Source organism: Brachyhypopomus gauderio, chromosome 9 (genome assembly GCF_052324685.1).
Source record: "Brachyhypopomus gauderio isolate BG-103 chromosome 9, BGAUD_0.2, whole genome shotgun sequence".
Taxonomy (NCBI): Eukaryota; Metazoa; Chordata; class Actinopteri; order Gymnotiformes; family Hypopomidae; genus Brachyhypopomus; species Brachyhypopomus gauderio.
In genome coordinates this window covers 17,317,171-17,336,213 of record NC_135219.1, presented here as the reverse complement: position 1 = coordinate 17,336,213, position 19,043 = coordinate 17,317,171, and the positions used below count along the sequence as shown (strand labels likewise).

The 19,043-nt window shown below is 47.0% G+C and overlaps 1 protein-coding gene across 1 annotated transcript in view; it reads left to right on the top strand.

The window, feature by feature from the left end:
• Positions 1–15,355, top strand: part of fut8b (fucosyltransferase 8b (alpha (1,6) fucosyltransferase)) — an 84,022-nt gene extending 68,667 nt beyond the window's left edge. The window contains 5 exon segments of the mRNA XM_077017692.1: positions 1,521–1,758; positions 4,802–5,048; positions 12,793–12,969; positions 13,151–13,301; positions 13,658–15,355. Of these exon segments, the coding sequence (XP_076873807.1) occupies positions 1,521–1,758; positions 4,802–5,048; positions 12,793–12,969; positions 13,151–13,301; positions 13,658–13,987 (1,143 nt within the window). The 3' untranslated portion in view covers positions 13,988–15,355.
• Positions 15,356–19,043: the final 3,688 nt, after the last annotated feature.

The window sequence follows — 19,043 nt, the reverse complement described above, 5'->3', positions numbered from 1 at the left end:
CGGCACACTACATTCATGCTTTTATGAATACAGTGATTAGTGTATGATTAGGGTGGTGACAGTAATAGTGATGGCAGTTGTACATGGCGATGGTGGATGGTAAAGTGGATGTGTTTATATGCAGATCACACTTTGATCAGCTGTCAGTGAATGCTTCAGAATCACTGTTCTGAGATCAGTCCCACTCACATTCCTGGGGCACTCCAGGGGTTTGTGTGACTTTCAGTGTCTCTCTCTGTCTCTCTTTTTTCTCTCTTTTCTTTTGACTGTAAAGGGAACGATACAAACATTTTGTATTTGAACTTATTTAAAGCCACATTGCATCATGCGCATGAGTTTAACTTGTTTTCTTTCAGACCACCAGTGCCATGTGTCATGCTGGATCATGACTGCATTTCTGTTGGGTCTCAGGTCCACTTGAACTATTCAAAGTTGCTTCACCCATTTCATCCTTCTTTTCTATTGTTTCTCTTCCTCCTGCATTCCTTTCTCACTCTCTCCATCTCTCTAAGGCTGTGGGTGACATGCTCATCATGTCCCTGATGATATTTTTTTACATCACTACTTTTCTTTCTCTTGTACCAGTTGAATAGGTTACTGAGCCTTTTGTGTAGCTCAGGTTCTGAAACTTTGCTATGAGAGATGCCGTCTTCTGAAGAGATGTCATCACTGTCACCAGGGGTGTCACTGCGGCCTGGTTTCACGTGTGACGGCAAGGACGTTCTCTCCACCGTTGGAGAAGAAAGTGGTCCTGAAGACATTTTGTCTGTGATCAATTTGCGTGACGTTTTTGTTTTCTTGCAAGAGCATCTTGTTAGTCGGTTGACAGGAAATGCCATCGGTCTTAAAGACATGTTTGTGCAGACCACTCTACTCTGCACCCCTATTAAGATCACATTTACACATGTACCAGTGCTAGGCCATCTTGTGACCACTGATGTGGCAAAGCCGCATAAAAAAATATATGATTCTAAGTAATTTTGGTTTCTGAGTTGTTAGGGGTACATGGATCACTGGCGACAATCTGCTAAACTGTGTGGAACAAGCCAGCTGTTGCTAATGGGCGAAGGGAATGTGGGGAGTCTGGTTTTGCTTCTCTGAGTGTCGGGGGGGGGGTAGTGCTTCTCGTCCCTTACAACCTCATGACCAGCCAATCAGAAAAGTGCCCACCTTAGGGTGGAGCTTGCTTGAGCTGGTATTGGTTTGCCAATGTTCACTGAGCTCTGGATTTACTGGATTCAGTAAATGGCACTGGTAAATAAAAAAAATATTTTGTTCTAACTTTGCTGATCTTTCATTGCTGTTAGGCTGTATTACAGTTACAACTTGTGATTGTGAGGCCACCATGCCATGAGATTTTGAAAGCCTTCAGTTATTGTCGCATTGTCCTAAAAATATGAACTTAAGATTTCTTCCTCTCTCTCTCTCTCTCTCTCTCTCTCTCTCTCTCTCTCTCTCTCTCTCTCTCTCTCTCTCTCTCTCTCTCTCTCTCTCTCTCTCTCTCTCTCTCTCCATCACAGAACCCGCACGACTGCAGCAAGGCCCGTAAGCTGGTGTGTAATATAAATAAGGGCTGTGGTTATGGCTGCCAGCTCCACCATGTGGTCTACTGCTTCATGATTGCCTACGGCACGCAGCGCACGCTCATACTAGAGTCACATGGCTGGCGCTACTCCACCGGTGGCTGGGAGACCGTGTTCCGGCCCGTCAGCGACACCTGCACAGACCGTACTGGAGCGTCCACTGGCCACTGGTCAGGTAGGTGGGGGTGGGTGCGTGAGAGTGTGAGGTAGAGTGTGTGTGGGGTAGAGTGAGATGGATTGAGAGTGTGGGGTAGAGTGAGATAGATTGAGAGTGTGGGGTAGAGTGAGTGTGAGGTAGTGAGATGGATTGAGAGTGTGGGGCACTGTGAGAGTGTGAGGTAGAGTGAGATGGATTGAGAGTGTGGGGTAGAGTGAGATGGATTGAGAGTGTGGGGTAGAGTGAGAGTGTGAGGTAGAGTGAGATGGATTGAGAGTGTGGGATAGAGTGAGAGTGAGGTAGAGTGAGATGGATTGATAGTGTGGGGTAGAGTGAGAGTGGGGTAAAGTGAGAGTGTGAGGTAGAGTGAGATGGATTGAGAGTGAGGTAGAGTGAGATGGATTGAGAGTATGGGGTACAGTGAGAGTGTGAGGTAGAGTGAGATGGATTGAGGGTGTGGGGGTAGAGTGACAATGTGAGGTAGAGTGAGATGGATTGATAGTGTGAGGTTAGAGTGAGAGTGTGAGGTAGAGTGAGATGGATTGAGGTTGTGAGGTAGAGTGAGTGTGAGGTAGAGTGAGATGTATTGGGAGTGTGGGGGTAGAGTGAGAGTGAGGTAGAGTGAGATGGATTGAGTGTGTGGTAGAGTGAGAGTGTGAGGTAGAGTGAAATGGATTGAGAGTGTGTGGTAGAGTGAGAGTGTGAGGTAGCGTGAGATGGATTGAGAGTGTGGGGTAGAGTGAGAGTGTGAGGTAGAGTAAGTTGGATAGAGAGTGTGGGGTAGAGTGAGAGTGTGAGGTAGCGTGAGATGGATAGAGAGTGTGGGGTAGAGTGAGAGTACAGTACAGTAAGGGTGGGATCGAATGAGATTGTTCTATCAACACAGTGGAATAATGCCAGGAATCATGCCTGTGTATGTTTGTATTTTACATTTATTTTTTTGTATTATTTATTTGTACACCTGTCTTGCTGTGACTTGCCTTCTGTTGGCCAGACCAGCCGTTATTTTGCATTTCAAGTGAACTTGATATTTTGCCCCTATCTGTTTTTATGGATCACTCTTATTCACAGAATGATTTAAAAAAAAGCTCTCTGTGGAGTCTGGAGTGTTTTCTCTCTCTCTCTCTCTCTCTCTCTCTCTCTCTCTCTCTCTCTCTCTCTCTCTCTCTCTCTCTCTCTCTCTCTCTCTCTCTCTCTCTCTCTCTCTCTCTCTCTCTCTCTCTCTCTCTCTCTCTCTCTCTCTCTCTCTCTCTCTCTCTCTCTCTCTCTCTCTCTCTCTCTCTCTCTTTCAGCAGTCCCACTCTGCTCCATGTGCCTGTATTAACCGGCTTCCTTTCTCACCCGTGTTCCCTTTCATCTCGTCAGCATTGTCCTCTCATGCTAATCTCTCTGCTCCACTGCAGAATTCTGAACTGCAGCGCAGAGACGACAGATCTCAGCTGCTGGAGAAAGGAACAGCTTGCCTGTTTGGCTTTTTAAAAACAGTCTGAGTTAGTGCACTCCACCGAACACAGACATCCACTGAACATGTGTTGAGCATGCTCAGATCTCAAGCTGTATTTGATCGTGATCTGTGAGCCAAGACACCTTCATTGCAGAATGGCATATTTTCATTACGGACACACACATACAATTTTTTTGTGCATGGACACATTTCCATTGTGGAGTCACACACACACACACGCACACACACACACGCACCTGCAGTAAAGACTGACACACAATTTAATTACATACTGACAGATATTTCAGTAAGACATAAGAGAGACATACACACTTCCAACTCACTTCCGATTTGGAATGCAACTCCTCACACACTTACAGCAGTTAGTCAAGTTCTTCATCTCAATCTGAAGACGGGCTGGTGTCGTCTCCTCAGTTTTGTCTCCTAATTAACCCCGTTTAGGCTGCTAGGGAAATCGATCATTCGAAATGCTTTGCTCGAGACAAAAGATGGCAAAAAGTATCGTTCTGTCATCCTCCCCGCTCTCTCTCAGGAGCTGCCTGCGTTCTCATATCAGTGTTCTCATATCAGGCCAGCATGGGTGCGGTTTTTGCCATTAAATATTTGATGCTTTACCCGATTGAAATTCGGCGCACGCTCCCACGTGGCCCGTGCTTTGGGGAAAAAAAACGGCCCGCTCGCGGAGTCGACATTGGCGCGGTTTTCCTCGCTGCTCGGACCGTGGGACGGGGTGGGCCCTCCACGCCTTTCACCAGTTTGCGATTTGAGTTCTGAGGGCCAGTGTCGTTGTATGCAGAGACATCATTAAGGGAGGAGCTGTATCTGGTGGACGTGGAGAGCTTTGCTGCGATGGTGCTGTGTGTGGCCTGCTCCGTGACTTTAAATGGATCCGGGTTAATTGGAAGATGTCCTGTTTGGGGTGGGGGACAAAAACACAAAATGGACAGAAGGCAGAGAAGGTTTAAAACATCTCTGTCATCTCCTGCTGTCTTCAGCACATGTGCTCCTCGCAACTCTTTCCTTCCTGGGCTTCTTAATCAGTCTGGCACAGCCCTCCGCTCCCAGACATGTGCCAGCCGCATTCACCCCTTCAGGCTTTAGGAGAGACGGGGACAGACAGAAAGCGCCAACAAGGCAGACGGAGAGGGGATGAGTGAGAAGATGTCACCTTGCCTTATAATACTTAGTGTTTAGCCATGAGGTTGATAACCACCCGCCTGCAGTTCTTTAGATCTGCCTCTGTCTATCTGTCTGTCTCTCTCTCTCTCTGTCTCTCACCTTGTCTCATTCTGTCTCTCTCTCTTTCTCGGTCTCTCACTGTCTCTCTTGCAATACAAATAGCACAATTAACTACTATTCAGCTGATTCTGTATTCGCTGATAGCTCTTGTATTAGCATAGTATTTAAATACCATACAAGTCAGCAAAATTATACATTTATGCATGAATGATGATAAATTGAAGCTTCCTACATGCTGTATAATATACATTTAGTCTCATTGTTCCCAAGTGATGATGTAAAATATAAATATCTCATCGTCTTAATTCGTGTTTTTATGTTACACATGTTTATGTAACTTTTTGCTTTCTCCATTAGGGGAAGATCACGATCGGGATATCCAGGTGGTGGAGCTGCCCATCGTGGACAGCCTCCACCCCAGACCTCCATACCTCCCACTGGCCATCCCAGAAGACCTGGCCCCCAGACTCCAGCGGCTGCACGGAGACCCATCCGTCTGGTGGGTGTCTCAGTTTGTCAAGTATCTGGTCCGGCCGCAAGCGTGGCTAGAGAAGGAGATGCAGGAAGCCAGCGTCAAACTGGGCTTCAAACACCCTGTCATTGGGTAAGTGCTGTCCTCTCCCCTACCTTACTCCACCATGTCCCGCCCCCCGACCCCCACCTCGCCCTATCAGAGTCTCGTCCACAGCACCCTTGCCCTATCAGAATCTCACCCAATCATTCTCTCACTGTTTTGGCTGGCTAACCTACGAAGAACGCATAGGTCTTGAAATGATGATGACACTGGTAATCACAGTGACCTGTTGGTAAACTGTTTAAACTCATGTGATTGCTAAACACTGCTGCTCAGCTGGGACATGCGGCCTGATTTCCCTCAGGGAAACTGCATCATATCTCATCATGCTCCCCGTTTGTTAACCAGTGTCGATTTTATCGCTGAGCCCTAAGACAATCTTTTTTTAAGACAATTTTCTTTTTTTTTCTTCACAGTCTTGTAAAGACAAGAACTGTCGTGTAGCTGCACTTGTTACAGCAGCTCAGCCGACGTAAAGTCCCCTCAAATGCTACGTACTTTTACGATCAAGAACCATAAAACCGTCCCTGACACCTGAGCTGATAGGCTTGCTAGTTCTACAGTCTCTACGAGCAATTAGAGTTTGTTTTTCATCCGTTGCTCCGCACTCAAACGCGTCTCCTCACGGCCACTAATGACCTTTTCCTCTCTATTGACTCTGCCGCCCTTAATATCATTCCGCTCCTCGATCTTATTTCAGCATTTGATCCGGTTTCCTATGTCATGCTTCTTCTCAGCTATTGGTATTATTGGCACAATTCTCTTATATTTTTTCCCTTTACCTCACTGAAATCATGTCAGCTCCACTCCGAGACACAAATCCTTTCGACCCGTTCTACGTGAGGCGTGTAATCCGCCCTCTCCATTTCATAATCTAAAGGTGTGTCCTGGGAGGAAACGCCCAAGGGCGTGGCCCCGGTTGTCATGGTCCCGGTTGTCATGGTGTTGATAATGCGAAGATCCATTTTGGTATGGTTCTGCTCGACTTCCCCTCTCATTATCAGACACTGAGGTGAAGCTCTGGCTGGATCCACCAGTAAAACTGAAGTCCAGTTGCTCTTCTCTGAGAAGTCAATATAATGTGGGTATAAATATTATTATTATTTATTTATTTATGTTGTTATTGTTATTACTACTACTGAAATTGGCCGACTATCATTTATAAGTTCATTGTAAATTACATTTTGGTTGATGCTTTATGGCCTTGCTGTCATGAAAATCCGAGCTATCTGAAAGAAGTGGAATGAAAGCAGGACCTTTGTCCACAAAAGCACTGCAGAAACAAGTCACTGCACACACTGTTTGGTGTGTGGATCGAAACAACCTAGTGTGGGCTGGTGTGGGGTGGTGTGGGGTTGTGTGGGGTGGTGTGGTTTTGTGTGGAGTGGTCTGGGGTGGTGTGGGGTGGTCTGAGGTGGTGTGAGGTGGTGTGGGGTGGTCTGAGGTGGTGTGGGGTGAGGTGGTGTGAGGTGGCGTGGGGTGGTCTGAGGTAATGTGGTGTGAGGTGGGGTGGTGTGAGGTGGTGTGCGGTGAGGTGGTGTGAGGTGGCATGGGGTGGTCTGAGGTGGGGTGAGGTGGTGTGGGGTGGTGTGAGGTGGTGTGGGGTGGTCTGAGGTGGTGTGGGGTGAGGTGGTGTGAGGTGATGTGGGTTAGTCTGAGGTGGTGTGGGGTGGTCTGAGGTGGTGTGGGGTGGCGTGAGGTGGCGTGAGGTGGTGTGGGGTGGTGTGGGGTGAGGTGGTGTGGTGTGGGGTGGTGTGAGGTGGTCTGAGGTGGTGTGAGGTGGTGTGGGGTGAGGTGGTGTGGGGTGGTCTGAGGTGGTGTGGGGTGGTGTGAGGTGGCGTGAGGTGGTCTGAGGTGAGGTGGTGTGGGGTGGTGTGAGGTGGCGTGGGGTGAGGTGGTGTGAGGTGGCATGGGGTGGTCTGAGGTGGTGTGGTGTGGGGTGAGGTGGTGTGGGGTGGTGTGAGGTGGTGTGGGGTGAGGTGGTGTGAGGTGATGTGGGTTGGTGTGAGGTGGTGTGGGGTGAGGTGGTGTGAGGTGATGTGGGTTGGTGTGAGGTGGTGTGGGGTGAGGTGGTGTGGGGTGATCTGAGGTGGTGTGGGGTGGTGTGAGGTGGCGTGAGGTGGTCTGAGGTGATGTGGGGTGGTGTGGGTGTCCTGCAGCTCCATTTGTCCATGTCTTCATCTCTTACTGCATTTCTCTCACTCTTTTATTTAACTGGTTTTCTCTTTCCCTCTCTTTCTCCTGCTCTCCACATCTCTCTCTTTCCCTCTCTCTTTTCCCTCTCCCCCCCCTCTCTCTCTTCCTCTTATCCCCTCCGGCCCTCTCCACTGGGAGCTTGCAATAATAGAGAGATGAGTGTTAGCACTGAACCTCCTCCATCTTGCGTTCAGAAGCCCTGCTCCTGGGGTTTACCGGCACCCAGCAAGCGGCTGCGGAGTGTCTTCCAGAGTAGACACCGGGAGATGGGTGTGTTCTTGCAGAACGGTAGCACCTGACACGTTGGTTCTAAGCAAATGAGCCAGTTCAATTTTTTTTATAAATTCCTTATGTTCTCTTTATAACAACCATCGCTCAGCAAGCCATTGTTAATACAGACGACAACGTTCCCCACAGGCACGTGTCCGGACCGCTTTGACAGTGATGGATCAACTTTCTTCATTCCCCCACAGTAGAACATATGTCTGCGTCTGCACTTCAGTGGGCTTCGTTCGACTTCGTTCCTCTTTCAGAGCCCATCGGGTTTATTGGCGGTGCGCTGTTACTGTTCTCGGCCGTCGTCTACCCGGCTTCTTCTGTGCGCGTCCTTCAGCTTCCTGCTTTGTTCTCCACAGCTAGTGTCTCCAGGAGGGCAGCGCTCTATCCATGAGCTTCCAAAGTTCAGTTTATGGATGAACGTTTAAATGGGTAACTGGGTAAGACTGGGAAAGTGCAGGGGTGCCGTTCCACCAAAGAGAATGAAAATTGTAGTATAAGAGGAGACAATAATAATGTAGTACGTGTCAAAATTAAAAACGTTTTTTAAAAAGGTCAAGAATAAAATCTAAGAAAAGTCATTTCAGCCAGTCAGTGCGGGAACATTTCTGGGATATAGCAGCCACTCTGTTCCTGAGGGACTCGTAAGGGTGCTGTCACCTACTCTCTGACCTATTGTACTGGCTAGGACGCGTTCTGAGGTCAAGATACCATTGAGCTAAAATACTGTTAGATGCAAGAGTAAACGCTGATGCCTTTTACGATTTACAAAACGAGCATATCAGAAGTACAGTACCAACTATAACAACTAAACAGTTTCCTGTTGAGAGGCACGTCGAGAGGCAGTTAAACAGTCCCCCCAGGATTTCGCGGGCCTTTTTTGTGATTGTTGCGGGCTAAAATGTTTGATGTTGCGGGTGTTTTTCAAAAAAATTGCGATGGAAGTTGCGGTGTGTTTTTGCTTTTTTGTGAGTACATTACAATAGGGAGTAAATGTTGTATGGTTTCCTCTATTTAGTAGTCCATTTTAATGATCTATTTACCTATTTATTCAGGGTTGCCAACTTTTCAAGATCGCTTGAAGTGAGATTTGAACCTTTTGGGGGGGGGGGGGGGGGGGGGGGCGAACATTAATTGTTGACGGGGAGGGGGGGCGGGGTTAGCGAACGTAAGTTGTTACCGGGCGGCCTGTAAAATGGACACAAATTAAGTATTTAGACCCTCGCCGCTTGCGTGCGCTGCAGTGACTTCGCGGGCTACCGTTGCATTGTGGGGAATGTAGTGTTTGTGGGTGCAAAACACCATCGGGCGGCTGTGGCCTGCGGGCCGGTTCTAATAGTAATTAAATATCATCCAGGGGGCCATAGATAATCAATTCGCGGGTCGGATCTGGACAGTTTATCCCCGTTTTCATGTAGTGTACCGGGATACTGCTTTTCCCGATCTTTTTGCCGTTATTTTCGTCGCTCATGCTGCTTTCAGTCTGCTCCTCTTGAACGTATATAGGTAAGGCGGGAGTTTGTCGACGTCACATCAAGACGACATCAGTGATTGGTCAAATTTGCGGGAAAGTTGCGGTGATTGGCTGAAGTTGCAACACCGCCCTGAATTCGCGGAGTTTGCTTGAAGTTGCGTTGAAGTTGCAAATCGCAACATCGCAACTTTCTGGAGGGTCTGGTTAAACACTCTTTGTTTTCGGGTCTGTTGCTGGCTAGCAGACCTCACAAGAGCGGTATGCGATGTAAAGTTTCGTGGTGGTGGTGCCATTTGTACTAACAGGGGTGATGAGTTTTTGATGGGTGACACAGATGATCATCGGGGCTTGTGGTGCGACATCTGCTACCGTAGCAACAGGAAAATTATGGGATTAAACACTTTATTCAAGTTGTGAGTCTCAGATTCAAGTGAGTGGATGCAGCACTGACGGAGAGCTGTACTGGGAGCTGGCTGACAGAAGACTGGGCCCAGTTCATCAGTCCTTCTCACTGTCTCATGTCTGGTTCTGAGGACAGTCTGACTTCAGTATCCTGTCTCCAACGATAACTCAGATCATGGATCCCTGTTCCCAGTGAGCAACAGAAGGTCCGTATTTTGGCCCTGTCCCACATCTGTTCAACAATGCCTGAACAAAACCAGTAAGAACGACAAGTACCTGGTATAACTGGGTGTAACTGGGAACAGGCTGATTTGGGCTGGGCCCGGGTCATCCGTACTGTTCCCTGTTCCCATATCTGAGGCCAATCTGCCTTCAGTGTCACAGTCACTGCTGTTGCTATGCCGTTACTCCATGAAACAGTGTTTAAAGCAATGGTTAATAGAAATGAAATGAAGAATGCAATGCAAAAAAAAAATGACACTGCAGACAAGATTGTGTCTTGTAGCTGGGGCTGCTGACACTGAGCTGTAATCATCGTATCACCCTCCCACATACAAGCCGCAAGGAAACGCGATCATCGGCGAAACCTTTGAAATGTTTTGTTGAATTTTCTCGGCTTGTGTGTATTTGACACTCTACATAAATTTAGGTGTGCTGAGCAGGTGAGTCGTCAAAAAGAATGAACAACTGCTTGTCTTATTGATTTAGCATGGAAGTCCTAAACGGCCGTATTCTCTATGAACAGAATAGTCTTTGTTTTGGTTTGTTTGAAAGAACCCTTTCATTTGTGTGTAGGAGAGATCTCGGTTTTGACCGTCTCTTCTCTGAGGCAGGCTGGGCATATTTTACACGCTCTGACTGTACAAACCAGCCAGGTGCAAGACAGCAGCCCCATAAGGGCATCTGCAGAGGACCCTGCTGGATACTAAGAAGTGTGGAAGCATTTGTTAGCGGGGGGAGGTGTGTATCGATTTCTGGATGCTACACACATCAGAGAAGCTGAGACAGCTAGTGAAGGATGTAGAGGGAGAGGTGGAGTGAGAACGATACAGACGAGAGAAGAAAAGGAGCATGTGTACATCGAAATGTGTGTGTGTGTGTGTGTGTGTGTGAAAGAGAGCGCTAAGTGAATAAGGCCAGATTTAGGAGGTTCCCCACATCAGCTGGAGAGAACAGGGGAGCAGGAGAAGCTTCACGGTGAGAGAGACACAGGGAGGAGGTTTGTACCTTCTGCTCCTCCCTGTGGACTCCCTTGTGGAGAGACTTCCTCTTCCTCTCTCCTCCCCACTCTTCTTCTCCCTCTCGCTATCTCCCTCTCCCACCCCCACGTCCTCTGCCCCTTTCCCTGTAAATAAACCCCTCTCTTTGCCGCTCTGAGCCTGTCCGACCGCTGGCCGTCTCAGCTAACGAGCAGCGAAGGGAAGATCCGTCCCTTCCCTGTGCCTTCCTGCTTATCCGTCCTGCAGTTAACGATCAGCACGCGTGCAGACGGCGGCTGCGCCTTTGTGTCCGTCTGTCTCCGTCTCCTCCTTGTTCAGTGCCCCGTATTTATATTCCGCTAATTCCCGAACGTCACACACTCCTCGCCGGGCGTAATTAGCAGGACTGCTCTTCATCCTTTCCGAGTGGTCAGAAGCGGTAAGGTGAAGGGTGTTCTGATCTCCTCGCGTGTCTGAAGGGCTCCATCAGTTCCACCGTGTGGTGGAAAGTTCCTCAGTATTTAAACCTCTGCAAGCAATGTTGTGGAGCTCTTTAGGAGTGACCACCATGGGGAGTGTGAGGTAGTGTGAGACAATCGATGATGTGAAATAGAGACTGAAGCAGATACATAATGATTAAATTATTAAATCTGTAAAACACATAAACCTAATAATAATAATATCAAAATATATATAACAGCAATGACTTATTGAAACATTCCCACACTCCCATACTGCTGGGGATATCATAAACACATCTGTGTGAATGTATGTGAGCATCTGAATGCACAAACCCATCCATATGCACACAGAATACATGATATAAAATGGAACCTGTGGTCAGTGGCGGAGCTAGACTTTTATCCTTGGGGTGGCCAGAGGGTGGCCAAAGCTATTTTAGGGGGTCCATAGACTATGACAATGTATATTTACGAAAAGCATTCAATTGCAATCAAAATCTGTAAATGTTATACCTTTCATATGAAGTACATCTCAAGCACGAAGGAGATCAGATTTGTGTATAAAATGTGCAGTTTTTTAACAATGTGCAAAATGTACAACATGTAAAAGTAAAAACGCAGATGTGCTACTTCTGGCATATCTTACAATCCTATTGCATATATCTACTGAAATGAAACTTATTTAACTGAACTGGGGTGAGTTTCCCCAAAACGTTCTTAGCACTAAGTACTTCGTAACCTCATATGAAATGTACGAGGTTACGAAGTTGCCTACTTAGCACTAAGAACGTTTTGGGAAACTCACCCCTGATCAGTTTCTGAACGGTGCCTGTAGCATTTCACGTGCGACACTTTTTGCTTTCAGCTGGTGTTGTGGGGCATTCCGACAACCCTCGTTTATCCGCATAAAGACGCTACAGATTATATTGTCGATTTATGTTTCTAAACATAAATAAGAGCTAGGTTTTAATTATCCATCACAGCAAACTGCTTTATCTATGTCCAAAGCCACACTGGCTCAAGGGTGTTAATTATTTTAAATAAAATACACACTGGCTATACCGAAGTTCACCTCTGACCACGACATCGCAGTATTACAGCAGTATTATGTCTAAATATCTAGTTAGGACAAAACTAGAGTGCTCAATGAACTAAGTTATAATCACTGTAACTCCGGAATATCATCTCTAGCGTCTTTATATGCGTGTGCAAACGAGGGGACTCGGAATTTGGCACAACACGTTCGTTTGAAAAAAATTATCCGTCGTGCCAGTCATCTGGGGGGGCACTTGGGGTGGCCAATCAGAATTCAGGGAGGTCCAGTGCCACCCCGGCCCCTGCTTTGGCTCCGCCTATGCCTGTGGTCTAAGACCACCAGGTTATGGTGTAAAGTAAACCTGTTTAAAAGAAGCAAAAATTCAGCATTTCCTTTTCTTCCTCTCCCTCATTCTCTTCCTCCATCTCTCTGCCTCTATCTCTCTTTCCACCTGTCTCTCTCCTTCACTCTGTCCCTCCATCTTTCTCTCCCTCACTCCATCCACCTCTCTCTCTCCCTCACACCCCCCCCCCCCCAGTCTATTCTTGGTTCTCGTCCATTTCTTTTCAAAGTCAGGTTCACACGTGTTTTAACACTGTGGTCGTCTTTCCTTGTGGCTATTAGTTGTCCATTAACCACTAGCTGCAGAAAAGCAAGACCACACATCACCCCAGGGACCAATAAACTATCAGATCTGTGTGTGTGTGTGTGTGTGTGTGTGTGTGCGCAGGGTGCACGTGAGACGTACGGATAAGGTCGGGACAGAAGCGGCGTTTCATCCAATAGAGGAGTATATGACCCATGTGGAAGAGCAGTTTCAGTTGATGGCTCAGCGAATCCAGCTGGATAAAAAGCGGGTATATTTGGCAACCGATGACCCCGCTCTGTTACAGGAGGCCAAGACCAAGTGAGTCTTTGGAGGAATGTATGAGAAGAGTGGGCTAGTGTGTGTGTGTGTGTGTTAGTGTGTTTGTGTATAGGTTAATAGGTCTTAAATATTTGGATTGTAATTTTTGTCATTGGGTTTGTGTTCATGTTTACGTGTTCTTAATACGTAACACGTGTGCACTTGTGTATGTGGTTGTCAGGTACCCAGATTATGAATTCATCAGCGATAACTCCATTTCGTGGTCGGCTGGACTACACAACCGCTACACAGAGAACTCTCTCAGAGGAGTTATCCTGGATATACACTTCCTCTCACAAACAGACTTCCTCGTCTGCACCTTCTCCTCACAGGTACACACACAACACACAGAAACAGCTGTCCAAACAACAGGGATGCACTCATCCTGACCCTGGTCAATGTGCGCATTTCTAACACACCTGGTACAGCTCACAAACCGTTAGAATTGAGGTGTACAAACACAAAAGGGTTGAAATCCAATTTTAGGTATGTCAGAGTTGCAACTAATCTATAGTATCTAGGACTGTTACATGATACAGTGGTTACAGTCAGACCCATTGCTGGTTAAGGGTCAGGGGAGGGGCCTCTGTCTCTAGATCAACCAATAAAATGATGGCTGAGGCATCTGAGCGCTGCTGTAGGGGTGCCCAGCATCTGATTGGTTTTCTCCTCTCCACCCCGCCCCCAGGTCTGCCGTGTGGCCTATGAGATCATGCAGACGCTGCACCCGGACGCCTCCTCCTACTTTTACTCGCTGGACGACATCTACTACTTTGGTGGTCAGAACGCCCACAACCAGATCGCCATCCACCCCCACCAGACTCGCAGTGCGGAGGACCTCCCCCTAGAGCTGGGCGACGTGGTGGGCGTGGCCGGCAACCACTGGGACGGCTACTCCAAAGGTGTGAACCGCAGGCTGGGCCGCACGGGCCTCTACCCGTCCTACAAAGTGAAGGAGAAAATCGAAACTGTGAAGTACCCCACGTACCCCGAGGCCGATAAGCTTCTCGGGATCTAAAAGGAGAAAGAAAAACAGGCACAAAGAGAAAGAGAGAGAAAAGAGAGAGAGATATAAAATAGGAAGTAATTTGCTTATGATGTTTTTTTCATGTACAAAGGTTAGATAAGAGAGGTAAGACATAGCCCAGGTTAAAAGACGTACTGAAGACATGTCTATGGGCACGCTTGCGTGTGTGTGTGTGTGCGTGCGTGTGTGTGCGTGCATGTGTGTATGTGCGTGTGTGTGTATTAAGACATAGCACATGTCTTCTGACATGAACTCTGGTTGTTGAAATACGGTAGACTCTGCTTTGAGCTGAGAGGTGTCTGCACGTTAGACTGCAGCAGAAGTCCATGACACTGAGAGTCTGTCCTGACTCTCCCAGACTCACAGCCTCTCCAGACACCATAGCTCCGCCTCCTTTTTCTTCTACGTTCATTCATCATTTGCATTCGATTTTAAATGCGTTTTAGCTTTTAACCTCCATCAGGTCTGATCGCCACGTGTGTGTGTGTGTGTGTGTGTGTGTGTGTATGTGTGTGTGTGTGTGTGTGTGAGCATGCATGCGTACATGTGAGTGGGCGTGGCCTGCGGCAGGGGTGTTTACTGCCGCAATGTTCAGACACGCGGTGATGATGCGCAGTACAGATGCAGGACATTACCGTCACGCGACGTCAGTGCAGCAACACGCAGGGTCTTGAACGTGACCACGCCACACGCCTGCGGCTCTGGAGACGACCCAGGACTGTCCACATAAAGACTGTCCACATAAAGACTGTCCACATAGAGAGAACTCCTCCTTCCCGCAGACATCCACACACACCCGTGTACACCGCTGGAAGGCTTGTGTTTTATATTTGACTTTGAATTTTGTTGATCAATGATAAATTATGTTCAGGATTAACTATTGAATAGCACAGCTTCAGGTTTTATGCAGATACGTCTCTCTGGTCACCTTTAAATCTTACAAAAAATAACAAGGAAAAGAAGGAAACGCAGAAAGACAGAAACAAGCACCGACGCCATGACGACCCCATGTGACCCTTACGGACTAATTAGGCTTTATGAATGCTCTATGTACAGGATTTCTTCTGGTGTGCCTAGACTATCCCAGCTGAGCATTCCTCCATGTCTTCTCCTAGTCCAACTAATGGCTTTTCTTTTCTTTACTTTACTTGCTGCATCTCTTTGAGATGTGATTATCACATTTGTATTTATTTTATAATGAAGGATAACATTAGGAAGGAATTTTTTTTTTCCTTTTTCTTTTGGCCACAAGAGCGTGTCTTTAAAGAAAAACACAAAAAAAACAAGGTTTTGTACATTCTGTTTGAGGGCATTGTGTTTGATAAGCCACAGATCAATTAAAGTGGATGCCATAACACGTTTGGCCGGGTTCTGTGCTCATGTGCCTCTGGCTGCTGGCTAAACCTGCACTTCCTGTACAAAGCGCAACGGGTCACGCCGTTGCCTTCCACCCACCACGCTCGGATCTGTTCAAAAGGTCAGAAATTCTGTCGGGATGTTTCTTTTCTCAGACGCGAGAGCTGTGGGCGTATTAACGAGCTCACGATTCGTCCAGTAATACCGCACCAGCCTCCAATCAGACGACGGCTCTCGGGCTTATCTGGTGTGTCTGGATAATGTCAGCCAAATGGGCAGCATCCTTTCTACCCCCACTGTGGAGCGTGGATCGCCGGCCACAAAGAAAGAGAATGCAGGAGAAATGGAGTGAGAGGGAACACGGGAAAACAAAGGACTCTGGCGCCTTTGCCCATTTGACAACAGTTCGCGGGCAATTTAGCCGGCTCTGATAAATGCGCGCGCACACACACGCACACACACGCACACACACACACACACACACACACACACACACATGTACTGGCTCAATGAATTGCTCTTTCATTGCACTGTGAGTACCTCAAGGGTTTTATGAATGCTCTGGTTAACTCGAGGGCACTTCCTTTGAAAGTGCCCTTCGGTTGCCTTCGACATTTGTTCGAGGGAAATGTTGGCTGCGTTAATTGAAGCGTTAATTGCCCATCCATTCTCAGTGGCTCAGACGGAGAATTACCCCCGAGCTGGCCAGCAGGGGCCAGCGATCCAGAGAGACTCAGGTCAGGGGTGCCCTGGGCTGTGTGCAGTAGACACCAGTGTTGCTGACAATGGGAGACTGAAACATATAAGTTAATATTACCGGGGAAAAACGTAGGCAATTTAATATCTGCAATTCTGGTATTTCTCTAATATAATGGCTAAAAATTATTCTACCTATTTCTAAGCATGTTTACACATTGTGTCTTACCAATAAAAATTATCTTACCGCAGAGGTAAATTTATTTTCATCAGAGGTCAAATTTATTTAATTCGATTAGAAAAAAAAGTACAAATATGTCTAGAAATAGGTTGAATATTCATAATAATCTGGAGTAAATAATGTTGCCTGCTTGTTTTTATGACCTTTTTTGTTTAGTTATTTGTGTGTTTATTAATGTGCCATTGTATATAGCTAATGATTTTGTCCAAAGTTGCTTTAATTATTAAATATAGGTAGAAACCCTACAGGACCTGTCACAGGAATGCAGTAGCAGTGATCCTGATATGGGAGTCTGAACATTAAAACCTGTAACATTGAGTCTCTTGACTCATATTGGGTTTATAAGCTTGAGATGATACTGACTTCGCTCCCGAGCTCCAAAACGCTGTTGACGGCTGCAGCACATTCGTGGCCTGCGATCATTACACCATATTACGGTTAACTTGACAACTTGATGTTAGTTCATTAGTCGTCAGCTCGTTGGGGTATTACTTAGAATGACATCGAAATATCAGTCAGTCATATAAACTGTTCAAAATGAACATTTTTGAAATGAGATTTCTAGGTGGTCAAAGTCACGTCAGGCCACCTTTTCTCTCTCAGTTTTGTTCAAACTGTCAACCACTGAACAGAATAATGTGACTTGGATGAGGTCAGGTGATACAGCCAAAGGGTCTTACAAGACACTTCTAAATAAGACAGCACGGCAAACAGAAACCTTCTTGCCTATCAGTGACACACAGACGGGACGAACTTTTCCACACAAAGAGGACGGGGTGGTGAAAGCAGCTTTAAAAGAGGAAGCTTTAAATGTGAAGGTCATTGTAGAGATAATAATCTCTAATCTGCTGCTCTGCAGAGTTCAGTGTTTAGCAGTCCAGACCTGGTCCAGCAGTGAAGCCCCCACCCCCGCGACGGCGGCTCCGGACCCACCGAAGGCTGCCAGCGGCCCGCTGCCGTTCCGCGCTTCACCGGGACGGCCATTAGCACGCGCCTGCGATCAGCGGGAGATAAGCGGTGATTTACAGCTGCGCTCTTATCCGCCGCGCGTGCTCCATCACGAGACCGCAAACTCGCCACGGAGCTCCATCCGTCTGCGTCCGCCACCTCCGTCGAGCGTGTCGGCGCGCGGCACCCGCCCTCCACCCACGCGTTCATTTGGCGAGCGGCCGCCGGCGAACGGGGACATCTGCATCTCCGCGGCGCTAACGGCAACGACACCGGCGGAAACGGGTGTGCAGCGAGTGTGTGTAGTTATTGCAGCAGTTCGTTGTTCTGTCTACAGCTGTACTCGGATGGAAGCTGGTGCTTTTATTGAACGTGTTATAAAACATCAGCTGGCTGTAAATGAGAAGGTAGTCTTCTCATACGAGCTCTTAAAGTCCCCACGCAGAAGCAACAGGGTCTCTGACGATGCCTGTGAAAGAAGATTTAAAAACTCAAAATGAGTTGGCATGATGCCGAGGCCATCGATAAGGTCTCTGAGATCGCTACTCATAAAAAAATGTTTAAAGTCCATCTTTATTCTTTTATTGTAGCTTATCTGAGTCCTGACACATAATTTTTTTATGAGAGCCTTATGTATATCCACAGATCTCGGGCCACCGTATGAATCCTGCTCACAACAAGCACGCGGACAACACGCAAGCCCAAAACTGAGATGAGCAATTGAAAAAGATTCAGATCAGGTTCTGGCACTTTGATGTGACGTTTCTGTTTAGTTTACTTCAGATAACTCCAATATATCATCTTTCTGCTGCAGCAGACACAAATCCACAAATTCAAATGACATTCAAACCAAATTTGGGCTTCTTTGAAATGGCTGGTAATAACACGATCTTGTGTCCAAGCAAAAAGTGTGTGATGTACTTTTAATGTTGGAGCAGGAAAATAGCTGGGCTTTATAATCTAGTCATATGTGAATAAGGTGTAACATGAATGTTGACATGTTATGAATCATCATGATCAGGAGTTATGAGTATCATAAGAACATTCAGCTTCAACTGCTGCTGGACTAAACCACTAGCCAACATCCCCGGGGACCTGTGAACTGTACCATTATGATTCATTATACTATCATACAGCAAGTTGAGAGTGCTTCAGTTCTGGGCCTTTTCTTATGTAGCACCTCCTATTTCACTGTCCCAAAATCCTGATCGTGAAATCAGACCTGTAACACAATCATTCACCTTTCCTGTCGTGTTCAGGGGCTCAAGGTTTGACTGTAAATGCATGCTGGGCGGAGTTTGGCGCAGCTGATCGCGTATATACCGCCATTCCTGCTGGCCGCCTTCACTGTGATGCTGGTCAGTCTTCCGCTAGTCTATGCACAAGAATTTATTGCAGAGCTTTACACACAAATTACACACATTCTGGGCAGCAAGCTTGAACCTTTGGGTTCTTGAGGATGACCAGTGGATTGTATCCTGCGTTGTGCTCTCTGAGGTGTGCTGGTCTACTTTTACACCTGTCCTTCGACACGTGCTGGTGATTGTTTATGGTCCATTCTAATTCATGACTGAGTGTATTCTTCAGTGATCGACCACTGTGGTCTTCACTGCTAATTAAAACTCATTAGTTGATTCTAATATGAGTTGGCTGTGTTTCCACCATATGTTTCCATACATGGTTTAATTTAATTTCAAATCAGTACACAGAGCAGACAACAAAAAGATGTTTTGCTGTTCAATTACTCATGCCGTTCTGCATAGGTTAGCTATATTTAATAAGGCCATAACCACATGTAATAGGGTT